The sequence below is a fragment of the Colius striatus genome, chromosome 1 (genome assembly GCF_028858725.1).
Source record: "Colius striatus isolate bColStr4 chromosome 1, bColStr4.1.hap1, whole genome shotgun sequence".
Lineage (NCBI taxonomy): Eukaryota > Metazoa > Chordata > Aves > Coliiformes > Coliidae > Colius > Colius striatus.
In genome coordinates, this window is record NC_084759.1 from 14,339,594 (window position 1) to 14,354,870 (window position 15,277).

General features: G+C 36.1%; 1 protein-coding gene across 2 annotated transcripts in view; it reads left to right on the forward strand.

Moving 5' to 3' along the window:
- The window catches only part of DYNC2H1 (dynein cytoplasmic 2 heavy chain 1), a 158,126-nt gene that overhangs the window by 124,590 nt on the left and 18,259 nt on the right, over window positions 1-15,277 (forward strand). For both annotated transcript variants that reach the window (XM_062020393.1, XM_062020394.1), the window contains exons 84-85: window positions 5,094-5,303; window positions 8,418-8,507. In XM_062020393.1, coding sequence (XP_061876377.1) covers window positions 5,094-5,303; window positions 8,418-8,507 — 300 coding nt within the window. The remainder of the gene's footprint in view (window positions 1-5,093; window positions 5,304-8,417; window positions 8,508-15,277) is intronic.

Consider the following 15,277-nt stretch of genomic DNA (forward strand, 5'->3'; position numbering starts at 1 on the left):
TGCGATTGAGAGATTCCTGAGGACAAGAAGAAAGTGAAGGTCACTGCTTTCTGTAAGAAAGGCAAAAAGGAGGATCCAAAGAACAATAGGTCAGTTAGCTTCACCTGGGAAGGTAATTCAGCAATTAATCCTGGAAACAATTTTCAAGGATCATTAAAATGCTCACAGGACAAAAACATCTGTCATACAAGTAGAGACTGAGAGAACTGGGACTCTTCAGCCTGGAGAAGGAAGGCTTAAAGAGGCATTGTCAGTGTATGTCAGCTGATGGGATGAAGTGAAGACAGAGTCAGTCTCTTCTCATTGGTGCCTTGTGCATGGGCACAAGCTGAAATACAGGCAATGCCATTTAAACATTAAACAAAACTTTTTTTACAGTGAGGATGGTCAAAGACTGAAGAGGTTGCCCAGAGAGGCTGTGGAGTCTCCATCCTTGGAGATATTGAAGACTTGACACAGTTCAGGACAACCTGCTGTAGCTTTGAGCAGAGGGTTGGACTAGACAACTTACAAAGAGTCCTTCCAACCTCAACTGTTTTATGATTCTGTGAATAGTAGTCCTTTGTGCCCAGTTTTCACAGCTATCACAGGCCAAACATAAAAAATGACAAACATTGGAAATGTTAGCTTTTCAATTTTAGACATTTTGGAATGAGAAAATTCTGATATATTAATACAATAATGAGGACTTACATGTTGTTACTTTTTCCAAAATATTTCTGGAAATTTGCAGGACTCCTTTTTCCTCTCAGTGGCTATGGTGGTTTAGCCATGACTGGGTCTTCACCACAATTCACAGGGGAATCTCTCCCAGTGCTTGGGCATCTCCTCCCCCTCCTTCTCCACTGACCTTGGTGTCTGCAGAGATGTTGTTCTCACATTCTCACTCTCTTACACTGTTGCTGCTGTTTATTACCTCCACAGCAACTTCTTTCCCTTCTGAAATACATTATTCACAGAGCTGTTACCTCAATCACTAATTGACCAGGCCTGGATGAGCAGTGGGTCCCTCTTAGAATTGATTGGCACTGGCCCTATAAGCTACAGGGGAAGCTTCTGGCAGATCTTTGTTTAAAGAAGCCACTACTGTAGTCCCCTGCTACAAAAATCTGGCCTAGTTGCATACATTTTCCAAAGCCCTGTTACATGTTACTGCCAACTGCTAAGACATTCTGGAAGTGTGGTACTGGGGGGTTTATTATTCTTTGTCTATCCATAACAATCGAATAATGGAAACTACCTCTTCTTTATCCATGGTTTGTTAGTCCAGTCGGAATGGAGAGTCTGGAATTTTACTTTAAATGAAATAGATACTTAAAATCTGGTTCAAATCAGTGAACTGCTCTGTTGAAAGTTACACAAGCAAGCTTCCTCTTTCTATATAGCTGTTCTGGACTAATACAGAATGTCATAACACTTTCATCTACATTAGCTTCATTTAAAAACACTCTTGTAATTAATGCTGTCTTAAAACAGTGTTCTGCAATGTCTTTCAGCATAATTTAATAACAGCTTAACAGTAATCACATTAATTAAACTCTCAGAAACCTGCCCTTAAGTTAAAAAAGTCTAAAATGCTCAGATGCTCAGTACAAGTTTTCACAAAAGACAGTTTACTAAAAAAAAAATTAAGCCATCACTGAATAGATTTTCAAACAAATGTTACATAAAATTAAGTCTTCCTTAATGTGGAAGGATGGCCCAGTACAGCATGTTGGCCAGGGCTGGGCCATCAGGGTAATTCAAATGGTCTCTGTTATGGTGCCCGATCTCTTCCCTTATAGCCGTCTGCCATGACACAGGGTAGATAAGTCCTGTATAAGCAGTACATTTTCACATAACTGCATCAGTTGGAAATCACTGGCCAACGGAATTCAGGCATTGTCCATCATGTGGTACTTTTCAGAGGCACAAAAACGTCAGAATGCCATGAGACTGCATCCCTGTTTCATCATGTCTAAATGGCTATTTGTCATTAGCAGAGAAACAAGAATCAGCGCTATGTTTTTGTTGTAAACAAAGCATTGAAACATTTTCTGCCTTATTTTAGGGAAACCCTTTAGTATGCCCACCTATAATAAAAATCTGGGAGAAAATACCTCAGAATTATTTTTTTATTAATATATGGTTAAAAGCTGTCATGATGTGTTCTGCCTTATCTTTTGTTGTGGTTTTTAAATTTAAGTGAACCTCATGAAAATAAAGTTGTAAAATTCTGCAAGACAATTGCAAAAGTAGTTTTGAAAATTAATGGGTAGTTGCTCTTTAATCCAAATGTAGTGGTTTTGCCTGGGCCAGGTTTTGGTAGAGAGGGACCCATGCTGGAGCAGTTGGTACCTGAAGGACTGTGCTCCTGGTGGGTGACCCAAGTTGGGGCAGGGTGTGAGGAGATACCCCCATGGGAGGCCCCATGCTGGAGCAGTTTGTGAGGAACTGTATCCTATGGGAAGGGCTCATGCTGGAGGAGTTTGTGAGGGACTGTCTCCCATGGGAGGGACCCCACAGTAGATTTCTCGCTCCCCTGTCCAGTTTAGGAGGGGGATGGTAATAGAACAGGGGAAATCTGGTACCCAGCCAAGGTGAAACCACCACACCAAAACACACTAAAGGAACCTTAGGTTTAACTCAAGAACAATGATTTTCTTCACCAAGGAAAATCAAGCAGAAATATACAGTAATTCTTTATTGTATTTTCAACAATGAAAAACTTGTGTAATAAACAGTGAGAGGCTAATATCTGAAAGAATAGGCAGAGAAGTTCAAAGAAGATGGCAAAATAGGTATGTCAAAAGGCCAATGGAGGTTTCCTAAACCCACCACTACCATGAAAACTGAATTTTGAATCAAATGCAGAATTGGTGGAGATATGAGTTTCTTTTCATGACATTTGTTACATTTATGATAGGGAAATTTTTAGAACATACTGGAATTTGAAAAAGTTTGAGTTTAGGAAGGTAACAAAGGAAAACTCTGGAGTAGCTTAGATGAGACTTCATATACTCTCATATTATAGTGAGATAGTAACAAGTACAGAAGTAAAAGAAGGAAAATGATCAAAGTATCAAAATACACCTAATTTAATATTGGTAGCATAATATAGTATTTAATGTTAAAGATTAGAACCAATCTTCAGTTTCTTATGATTAAGAAAAGCACTCAGTACTTCAGCAGTTCTTCATCTTCATTCCCAAGCAGGTCATGAGGATATTTTTAAAGCTGATGTGAGTTATATACATAACAGGGTTTAAGGGAATGTAATAGAACATTAAATGTATAAACTGGTGTCAGTATTCATGTTTAATTTTCCTATAAAAATGATAGATGGATTGTTTTAACAAATTCTTGGAAGAAAGCATTAGAAAGAGTGGTGAAATGAATATGCAGTTCATAGGAGATGTATGTAAAAGACAGTGTTGAGAAACTTAAAGGCCTTCTCTTTCATTAAGTCTTTTGTGAATTAAGATATCATATGTGAAAGATTGAGCAAAGCATGCAATTTGCAATGTCTTTACTCTTCTATTTCTATGCAATTAAATATTAAAACAAAATTATCAACTAGATTTAACGTTACATATTATATACACTCAACAAAACATGGTCTCAGAAAAATGGAAGTTAAACTGATACTGGGATTTCAGAATGCACTCGAAGATGAAATGAAAAACATAACATTTCTGGACACTGAATGTTTCATACACTTTGGGCAGTAAGTAATTTTGTTGTATGTCTTTTTAAAACTGTGAGAGGGAAGACCTTATCCTTCAATTTTCTGTCAGACGTGAACCAAATTATCTGTATTACTCTTCTACTTAGCTTTTATTTTTACTTGGTAGTTGAGTGCAGTAAGATCTTGAAACACGTGAAAGGTCTGACAAACTTAGAGTGTCTTAGAATGGTTTATGGAGACAGACATCACAGAATCACAGAATGGTAGGTTGGAAGGATCCTTTAGAGATTATCTAGTCTAACCCCCCTGCAGAAGCAGGTCCACCTAGATCAGGTCACATCCAGGCAGGTCTTGAAGACCTCCAGAGAAGGAGACTCTATCTCTCCCTGGGCAGCCTGTGCCAGTGCTCTGTCACCCTCACAGTAAAATAGTCTTTCCTTATGTTTAAACAGAACTTTTTGTGTTCCAGCTTCTTTTCATTACCCATTGTCCTCTATGTTCTGGAAAGCAAGATGTGATGTGAGAATTCAGAGGGGTATTTAATCTGAAAAATAAATCAAAACTACCTGTTATTTTAAGAAGAGATACTTCAGACAAAGTAAAAGCTGGTTTTACCTTTTATAAATTACTAGAAATGGAAATAGCAAAAGGTGGGTTTTTTTTTTTCCCAAAGTCTAAAGTTTGCTTTTTGTATTTGTAAGTTACAGAATTTTCCAATAAAGATTTAAATTCTGTACCTGGAATTCAGTGCAGCATCTTGTCACACAGATCAGGTTGGCAGTTTCAGAACATGTCCTAAAATATATTTATTTAATAAGTTACATATGAATTAAGAATTGCAAAATGATACCGTCTCTTGAAATCATTGAATAAATTTGGATTTCCACTGGCTGTAATGGAAGTAAGTAATAAAAATGCCAATGTGAGAGCAGTAATACCTCTCAGAATCTGAATTACTCAGGATTTGCACACAATAGTATACTTATTTTGTATTTAATTTTTAATTGTATTTAATTTGTTTTCAGGTTAAATTAGTCTTATCAAAGCAAGAGCTATATCTGACAGCATGGTTTATAGTACACAAAACAATCTCATGGTGATTACAGTGCTGCTTTTTATATTGACACATTAACATGAATACTAAAAACAGTGGTGCAGCCAAGTAAAGTTTGATGGGTTTTTTTTAGAAATTCCATTACTTTTGAAGTAACTGAGTCTTGTCAAAAGAATGTTGCCTTTATTGAACATCTTATGGACAACACTGAAAGTGTCATTATAGTTTTAAACTGGTGTCAGAAAAGAGGGCATATCTGAATTACTTCGAACCTCAAAGTCATATAAGTATTACAAATTAAACAAGTACTGTGATGTGTAACATAATAGTTTCCCTGAGTTTATTAATTGGACATTGCACATTCTTTTTTAGAATTCTAACCTGATTCATCAGAAAGTGTCTCGTCCTGTGGAGCAACAAGGATCTCCAATATTATCATTCATTACTCTGGAACAATTCAATGCCATTCGCCTTGTGCAAAGTGTCCATCAGTCACTTGCTTCTTTAAGTAAAGTCATCAGAGGTGCCTCATTACTGAGTCCTGAAGTACAAAGACTAGCAAGCGCTCTGCTAAATCAGAAGGTAAGTCATTTTATCATCAATTTACCTTATAAGCAATGAAAAAAAACCAAGGAAACAACATAATTCTGATAGATATTTTTATGTTACCATTTGCTCTAAGTTCCTTTATTGACTATAAAATGGAATTTGTTTATTGAGGGTAACTTTAAAACAGATTTTTTTTTTTTCTGGAACAAAAACTCAGAAAAATGTTGCTCCAGGTAGTTGCAGAAGCTTCTGAGGATATTATACTTCATCAGGTTTTCTTAAAAAGATAAATCCGATGAGATTAAAAGTTGTGAAACACTATCTACATTTCAAATACAAAATCGTGCCAGATCAGTCAAATATATTAGCCAGTAGAACATGTTTATCTGTCTCTTTTCTTAGTTTTTACAGGTTCTTTAAGTTTTACTGCAGTTGCAATCAGAATTTGCTCTGTGCATTTGATCCAGTTTGGATTATTGCCCTATCACGCCAGACAAGCTGTGCCTATCATATTAACATATCATCTCACCCTATATTCTTGATATATGAGAAAAGGAAACAAAACATGTACTTTCTCTATGTTTTCAGAAATCAAAATGGACGTATCTCTAAGCTAGTGCAATTAGTGACTGGAAGTTTACATGCTCTGTCATTAATAGCTAGAGAATTGGATTCCAAAGATACTCAAACATTGATATGAAATTCTGTGGTTTTGTTTCACTTGCAGCAATTTATAAGTTATGCTGATGCTAATGCATATAGGGATTAGCCCTACAATGTACAATAATTCCTATTAACATCTTGTTTATCTTCATGTAGGGAATAATTATTGCTAAAAAAATATTATTATGCTTTTCTTGATCTATCACATTTATAATTAAAACAATATTTTAATTCTTTGTGTTTTCAGATTCACAATACAGGATTTGTTACCAAAATTGAAGTACAATTGGAATAAATTGGAATAAAACATTTTCATTTTAGCAATCTGATTGCCTTTTTAAACACATTTTGACTGTGTGGTAGAAATTGATACAATTCATAGTGAATGCAAATAATACATGTAATGGCCATTTTTTAGTATTTATAGTTATATTACTTGTTACTGAGCAAGAGAGGATGACTTGCATGTGTTTAAACTGCACTCTTGAATTAGAAGCAGCAGGGGCTGTGAAGCTGATCACTGCCACAAAAACCTACTTAAGGATTCTACACATTTTTCTCTCTCTCAAACATCAGTTCAGTGCTTTCTGATATATTGAACAAGTGTTTCTGGCATTTCATCTGCTTACTTACCCATTTACCTTGACACATTTACCTTTATTGGATTGTGACCATAAAACAATCATTTCAGCAGCCCTCTGGAGAGGCTAATGCCATGCTCTTGGCACAGCAGCTAAACTTCATGACAGCTAAACCTTGCTACATTTGTTGTCTTAAAGGGATTTTTTTCATGTATTTTTCTATACACTGTTATTGTTTAGTGTGGTCACACATTATGTAACTAAGGATTATTAAAAAAATTATATTTTAAAAGCATCAAGATTGTAGTTCTTTTAAAATTAAAGCACTTGAAGAATCATAGAATCATTTAGGTTGGAAAAGATCTTTAAGATCATAGAGTCCAACCATTAATGTAACACTAATAGGCCCACTACTAAACCATATCCTTCAGCACTTTGTCTATGTGTCTTTTAAAAATCTCTAGGGATGGTGACTCCACCACTTGGAGTCACCTCCCTGGGCAGCCCATTCCAATGTTAATCACCCTCTCTGTAAAAAAGTTCATCCTAATGTCCAGTCTAAACCTTCCCTGGCGTAACTTGAGCCCATTTCCTCTTGTCCTATCATTCATTACTGGAGAGAAGAGAACAACTCCCACCTCAGTACAGTCTCCTTTTAGGTAGTTGTAGAGAGGGAAGAAGCTACTAGATTACCAATAGAAGTGTGAAACTTAGCAAATTTGTTAATTTTAGTGATTTCAGCAATGTGCCTTATGCATGCAAAGTTGGTGTGTTATTATACATTTAAAATATAGTTCCATACTAAAAATTAGCTAAGCTGTTTCATTAAAATTCAGAGTAATACTGACTGGTATGTTAGCAACATTAGGTCAAGGCCTTCTAAATGATTGGTGAGCTACCTGTAAATGCATATCTACCAAGAGAGTCTGCAAAAATGCAAGGAGAGAAAAAGTTTTCAGAAAATCATAATTATGCAAAAAAACACACAGTTTATAGTGCTTTATTGTTTTTTATGTATTCTGATTCATTCAGTTCATTTAAATAGTGTCCTCAGATGCACATATTTCCTAGTTTTATCTATAAAAGATATACACGGAACATTTACTTTGAAAAATACTTTTTCTTATGAACTGAAAAAATCTGTGATCAGATTTTGAAAACCTGTTCAGCTCATATGGTATTAGATTAATAACTTCCTTGAAAATGCAACCCTAAGTGTTAAACAGTATAAACTGTTTATTCTGCTTAACGTCTTCAGTATTGTCCAATATTCCACAGGTAGTGACTTATATCAGTTCTCTTTAACGTGAGTAGGAGAGTGTTTCAGAGTCAATTTCAGTGTGCTTTACAGATTCCTGGAGAAGGTACAATTAATGTTTTTATCGTTATTTTAGAAGATGGAAATCAAAGGAAGATTTTTTAAGCTTTTCTTTTGGAAGTGAATGAGAAATTGTTATGGGGATGTCTTGCAGAGTTTTGTTCTCAGGTGTTGTTTTACAAACACTTTATATTATAAGAAAATAATAATGTGGAAGAATTGTACCAGATGCATTTTCAAGTATGAGAAAGCAGCAGAAACCTATGGCTGCAGTTGAAAGATGACATTGTGGCTTTGCAAGAAATAATCACTTAGTTAGGCCTTTTTTTAGTGTTTGTGGAACCTGCTGATGTTTCCCTATTGAATAGGAGAGATTCTTTTAAGTTCTTCATCAGCACTGTATCTCCGTGGACCACGTAAACGGTTAGAAGGAATATGACTTTCCTATTAGTGGTTGTATGCTTTGATCATTTTATTACTGGTATTGCTTTTGTTCTTTGTAGATATTTAATTTCATTCAAATGGCTTGCTTCAAACATAATGATTTTGAAATAGATATTTTCAGTAAATATCTTTTTATTTCAGTGTCCTGTCACATGGCAAAGCAAGTGGGAAGGTCCGGAAGATCCTTTACAATATCTTAGAAGTCTTGTAGCTCGAGCACTTGCTATACAGGTAATTCTAAAGTCATTTTACTTCACTACTCTAGTGTTCAGTGATATGGTATATTATGTGAATTGCACTACAGTAGAGCTTCACAAACTCAAGGCCCAAAGAGTTTTAGATGTGTGAAAAGGCATGTAAAAATTTAAAGGTAGGTGAGAAATGTGAAGACAGCAGACTGAGCAATTTAAAACCTTTAACTACAGTAATGTTAGGGACTTCATGATAGATTTGAAACTTACATCTTAGTCATTAGTCTTTCTGATGAACAGTGGGGAGAAGTGATTTATTTACTCAGATGGATCTTTACATCTAAGTCAAGACATGCTGTTTAAACTGGTAGGAATATATGTATAAAAGGCATAAAGTGACTACCTCAAACAGAGGTAATATAGAAATTCATAGACTAGTCTTTGAAATAAATAAAGAAAACCTCTGCATTCTCTGGGTTTAGGAGGGTCTATAAAAAAGGTGCAAAGTCGTTTTCTTTAAATGTGCTTCCAATTTTTATTTGTGCATATACATCAAGATTTTTATTACCCTTGATAATTTTTAATTAACTTTCCTTTCTTGTGACTTTTCATTATTGATTTTATAAATGTAATTTATCGTTAGTTAATTCTAGATTTAATACTCAGAAATTCAATAAAGGCTTCAATAAAATCTTCTCGTAACTCTGAAAATTATCTTCAGATTTATATTTCAATAAATATTTTAGATCAGTTTAGTTTTATATGAGCAACTCCATCAGCATGTCTTTCTGATAGTTACTCATACCTCCCTCTGTTTCATTCACTGATATAAGATACTGACTTCTGCCTCCACTGTTTGAGGCTTTGATTTAGGTCTTTTTCAAGGTAAAGATAGGAGACATTGAAACATAAAGGTGCACTAAAAGATTGCATCTACTAAGGATGTAGTTAGGTTACTAGTTAAAGGCTGCCTCGTCAAGATATTAGCTGCCAGTACAGAAAATGATGAAAACAACTGCTTTGTTAAAAACATTTAATGAGGATGAGGAACCCAAAATTTAGGCCAGATGGTAGAATGATTATAGCAGAATTTATAGAAGTGTAAAAATGTTCTGAGAGCATTACACAACAGACAAAAAACAACAGGTGTTGCATTTCTCAGGTCTGAATTCACTCAGTAAAAGCAAAATAAATAAAGGAAATCTGCCTACATAAAATGTGAGCAAATCAGTCTATGCAAAATGCAATAGAGCCATATGTTTTGCTGTGTATTGAGTTGTGGTGATAGAGCTGATGGAAATATGTGATTACTTCTCAGGTAGGATTTCTGATATTTGTATGCTAGCTTTTGCTTTAAAAATTCTGTGTATTGAATGGTCTTCTAAAATAAGGAGTTCTGAATACTCTCAATTAGCAACATTGACGTTGAACTCTATAATTTTTCAGTTTGTTTGTCTGCAGTAATTTATTTGCTATCAACATTAAGATATAAAGCTTATAAGTCATCTTAGATCTTTGTGTTGATTGTAATTTTTTGTCCTTATACTGCCAGCTTCCTCATGGTACCATATTAAATGTGTTCTGGGGTTTCCCTCTCTCATGGTACATGATTATAGCTCAGCAATAATATACATCAATTTTTAATGGAATTTAGGTCCATCTCAGTAGGTAAGTGTCTCTTCATGGCTGCAGATGCCAGCAGGAAACAAAGAGAAAGAAGAAACCCAGAACTTAGCCCAGATCTCAGATGAGCATCACCATTGAAAAAATGTTAAAGGTCAACAAATTGGAACTTACTGCTTGTTTCCACAAGAACTAAAGAGAAGTTCTTCCATAAAAACCCCTCTCTTATTCCAACAAGATCTTATCTTTTAAATGGAAATATTTATTCAATTTTGTGGACCGAACTGCTTCTAAGTTATCTTAAAAATAGTTCTTTCTTTGGACAGCTCTTTGGACAAACGCCTGTTTAAAAGGCTTACAACATACACTGAAAGTGATGACTAACCTGAAAATCATAAACACTAGTTTCAGAGTTCTAATCAAGGAAGCTTTTATAGATGGTAAAAGTTTTCATGTGCATAAGTTATGAAATATTTTTATTAAAATGTGTATTTATATATAAAACCTCCTAATATAGTATAGAAAAAAGGTTATATTTCATGTTTTATCAAGAGACCTGTATGTATCTCTCTGGGATTCTGTTATTTCTTGTCTCCTCCGATCCGTTTCCTCCCATCCTGAGTAAAATCTAGGGTAGCAGTTTGACCTCCTAGAAAAAGATTTTTACTGTTTTTCTGCTTTTACTATTTGAGATAGAATGACTTCGTTTCTGTTTTGGAACCCTTAATATTCCTCTGTTTCAACAGTAAGGTCCCCAGAAGGGTAGACTGGAGATCCACAGTATATGAGGTTTGAACTCTTGGAAATTGTGTGTTGAAGCTACTAGTAAACCTGGGAATAAGAGAAGCAGAATTCTTCCTTCACTCCCAAGACATCTAGGCAAAGAGATTCGATTTTCATTCAGTGACAACAGGCAGAAAGTCTACTGTTTGAAAGCCAAGGAAGTGAAGTCCTCTAAATTTTCATTGAGTTTAAAGAACTCTGAGGATCAGCCTATAAATCAGTCTTAATGCGTCAGTAGATGATATGCACATAAAATCCGAGAAATAGAGTCTGAGCATGTATCCCAAAATAGGCACACACACATACTCTGCAGACACAGCCAACCACACACAGGCTAACAGGAGGACAGTGCCTTTACAGGCAGCTGCATAAACACTGACTGCATAGATACCCCTATCCTATTTCTGTGGTTCATTGCTCAAGGAAAACACTCTTCACAAGTCTCACTGATTTTTGGTCTCTCTGCTCTATTGCTTCTAATCCCTCAGTCTGTAGCATGCAGCTGCCAGACCTGTCATCCTCCTGCTGTCTGGCATTGCTAGAAGCTTCCTAGTGGATTCCCTTCCCCCACACAGAGAAGACAAAAAACACTCTGAAAATAGAGCTTTAGGGGTAGATAGGACAGACTCTGATGATACTGTGCAAGGCTGCTCAATGTGTACTGCTCAGCAGCCTCCCTACATGTGACTTGCCCCTTTATACCTCTTTTATACCCTTTTTCCCATTCTTCTTCATTTCTCTTCCACCTTTCCCTACATTTATCCCAAATATCCCATAAGAAATCTTGTACAATCCCAGAATTATCATATTCAGTCCTCAAATTCACCCACTTGGGCACTCCATAATAAGGCCTATACCTCTTTAAGTAGTCTCACTTAGTTTGCAAAGCATTTCAAAGTTTTTTATAATAGATTGCCTTATCAGACTTTGCAGCAGGGACGATAGCTTAATGGTTTGTCTTTTATGATCTTATGAGTAGCTGATTCAGATGGATGAAGTTGGCTGCATTCCTCACCTTGTCATTGTTCCTCTCATCACTCTCTATTTGAGCAGCTGTTAGTTAAGTATCTGTACAGTGCAGGATACTTCAGATTTAACATTCTAATATTAAACCACAAAAAATTATTAAAATATTGTAGTTTAAATCCACCCATTCCATTATTTTAATATAAATTTCCACCTTGTTCTGAAGAATTAGCATTTTTCTGTTGCTTTTCTTGTCTTTTACTCTCTAGCTGTCATGAATATCAAAACAAAAATACAACTGCAGCCTAACGTTATTTGCTAAGAAACAGGGCCTTAATTGACTCCCACAGCTCTCATAATGTTGCAGCATGATTTCACTTTGTTCAGAATTTATCAGCAAGGATATATCTTTCAAGACCTTTTATATAAGTGATAGTTACTTGATAAAAATTGGAAATTTGCAAGTACTGTTATAAAAACATAAATATGTGCTTTTTATCTCCTGTAAGAGACAAATTCTGATAGATCAAGCTGTTGTGTCATGTCCCTTTTTAATCCCTCTTTCAGTTAGATTGTATTGATTAAGTAGACTGGTATAGAGTAGTAATGTTTTATAAAGATATACTTATTATCCAAGTAGGAGGCCACATGGAATGTCAAAGAGAAGCATTGGGCTTGCATGCATCGTAGAAGCTGTCCACTGAAATAAGATCTAAATTCCAAGGAAGCTAAAGCATTTTTTTATTCTCAGAGAGTTTGCATGCTCTTGTGACTTGGAGAAAGCTGCATTCATACATGAACGCATAAGGTGGAAGGTTTCCTTAATCTTTATGAAATTTAGATGCTCTTCTAAATTGGACATCCATAAATTATGGGCTTTTCTATAAACATCAGGTTGAAATATTTTGAAAAGTAATACATTTCAACAGAATTCAGCAACTGTTGTTGAAATTATCAGAATTCTTAGCTTGTTTGCTGAGAAAAAAAATTATTAAATAATACCTTGTAAGCAGAAGTTTGAGCAGCATCATTTATCATACCAGTACCAGGTTGTTCAGCTCTCTAATTGTAGAAAATAGTTTGCAATTATCATTCATAAAAAGGTTTTTATAAGTCTTGTATAAAAACAATAAAAATAAGGGTAATTGTCTCTCTGCAGTTTCTGAGAAATTATTTTAAATAATTCTGCTTCTGCAGGGGGATTGGACTAGATGATCTCTGAAGGTCCCTTCCAACCCCTACCATTCTATGATTCTATGATTCCATGATTCTATGATCTTTTTTTCTAAACTCAGTTTAAATTGAAATGGACTAGATTTATTCTATATTTCTTCCATGGATGCAAATTAGTATTTATATACTCCTAAGTTACCATACTGTGTATTACATCAAATGTAAAATTGTAGTTGACTAATTTCTAATAACTAGACTCATCTCTTTCTAAGGATAATGCTGTCTGCAAAAGAGAAAGAGTAAAATGGATAGTCTTGTCTGACAAAAGCTCAAACAAAGAAAGGTTAATTATAGTACAAGTAGTAGAAAAGAATGTGGTTACAATTTGCATATGAAAGTGAGTCTCCTTATGTTATGCTGTCAAAAATGTTGATAATTTTAAATTTCAGCAATTAATAAATGCGAAGACTGCAACACATGCTAACACAAGCAATTTGCAGGTATATTCCATCAATCTACTTTGCTTTTTTCTAGACATCCTAGTTGCAGTAACGTGCTCTTCTGATCACCACTATATTAAAACAAGTACTCTGTCTACCTATAATCAGTCTATTCAAAGTCCTTTGATTTTAATTGTAGTGCTTTTGCCTGGGTCAGGTTTTTTGGTAGTGGGGGGCTACAGGGGTGGCTTCTTTAAACAAAGAGTTGCCAGAAGCTTCCCGTGTAGCTCACAGGGTAAGGGCCAGTCAATTCTAAGCTGGACCCTGCACCTGACCCAGGCCTGGCCAATTAGTGATGGAGGTAACTTCTTTGTGAATAATGTATTTGAGAAGAAGAAGTTGTCGCACAGTTGCTAAGCTGCCGCAGCAACAGTGAGGGAGAATGTGAAAACATTTCTGCAGACACCAAGGTCAGTGGAGAAGGACGGGGAGGAGGGTGCTTAGGCACTGAAAAGGCTCCCCTGTGATATGTGGTGAGGATCATGGTGAAGCAGGTTGTCCCCAGGCAGTCCATGGAGGCCACCTGGGAAGCAGAGACCCACTCGCAGCCTGTGGAGGATCCTACACCAGAGTGGATGGATGCCTGAAGTTCATCCTGGAGCAAGTTCCTGGCAGGACCTGGGAGTCTGTGGGGGAGGTGTCCACACCAGAGCAGGTTTGCTGTCAGGACTTGTGATCCCGTGAGGGACCCACACTGGAGCAGTCTGACCCCGAAGGGTTGTTCTCCCGGTGGAAGCCTCATGCTGGAGCAATTTGTGAGGAGCTGTAGCCCATGGGAAGGACCCATGCTGGAGAAGTTCATGAGGGACTGTCTCCCATGGGAGGGACCCCACAGTGTAGCAGTGGGAAGTGTGAGAAGGCCTCCCCCTAAGAAGAAACAATGGCAAAGTCCATCTATGACGAACTGACTGCAACCCCCATTCCCCATCCCCTGCACCACTGAGGAGGAAGGAAGGGGAGTCCCAGGAAGAGAAGGGGTGGAGGGAGGTGTTTTTAAGATGGTTTTATTTCTCATCTCCCTGCTCTTATTGTTTCTTTAATAAATCAAACCTTTTTCTCTCTAAGTTGAGTCTATTTTGCCTGTGACGCTAATTGCCAAGTGATCTCTCTGTCTTTATCTCAACTCACAAGCCATTTGTTATATTTCTCTCTCTCTCCTGTCCAGTTTAGGAGGGGCAGGGATTTTATGACTTGGTGGGCATTGAGATAAACCACCACATTAATTTATAATTGTAATTTCATAGTCATATGTGCACACGTAGAAATAAATTTTAGAGTCAAAAGCTTTGTAACTTAAAAATAACTTCAAATAGTGTTTACAGATCTGTATTAAAAATCAACCTCATTTTCTAATAGAAACACATTACCATTCCACAAGCAGGCATAATCCCTAATTAACAATCTTTTTTGGCATTTCTGTGAGAGAAGGAAGAAATGTTGCTGCATGATGACCTTTCTCTCTTTGACGATTCCATATAGCTGAATTTGAAATACTAACATCCTTTCATATTGTACTTCTGTACAAATATGAGAACATTTTTAAACTTTCAGAGCTGTTAAAGTTTCAGAGCTGTCATATGAAATTCAGTTTGGAAAGAAAAGCTTCATGACAGTAATTCTTGACTAAATCCTTGTCTATCTTTAGGTATGTGGTAGTTTTACTATATGGACTTCACATTTAATACAGCAACCAGTGCAAAGATGCAAGTGCACTCTGCAATTTGGTTGTCATGACTGTTTTTTAAAACTGGAATGAAAACAGAGG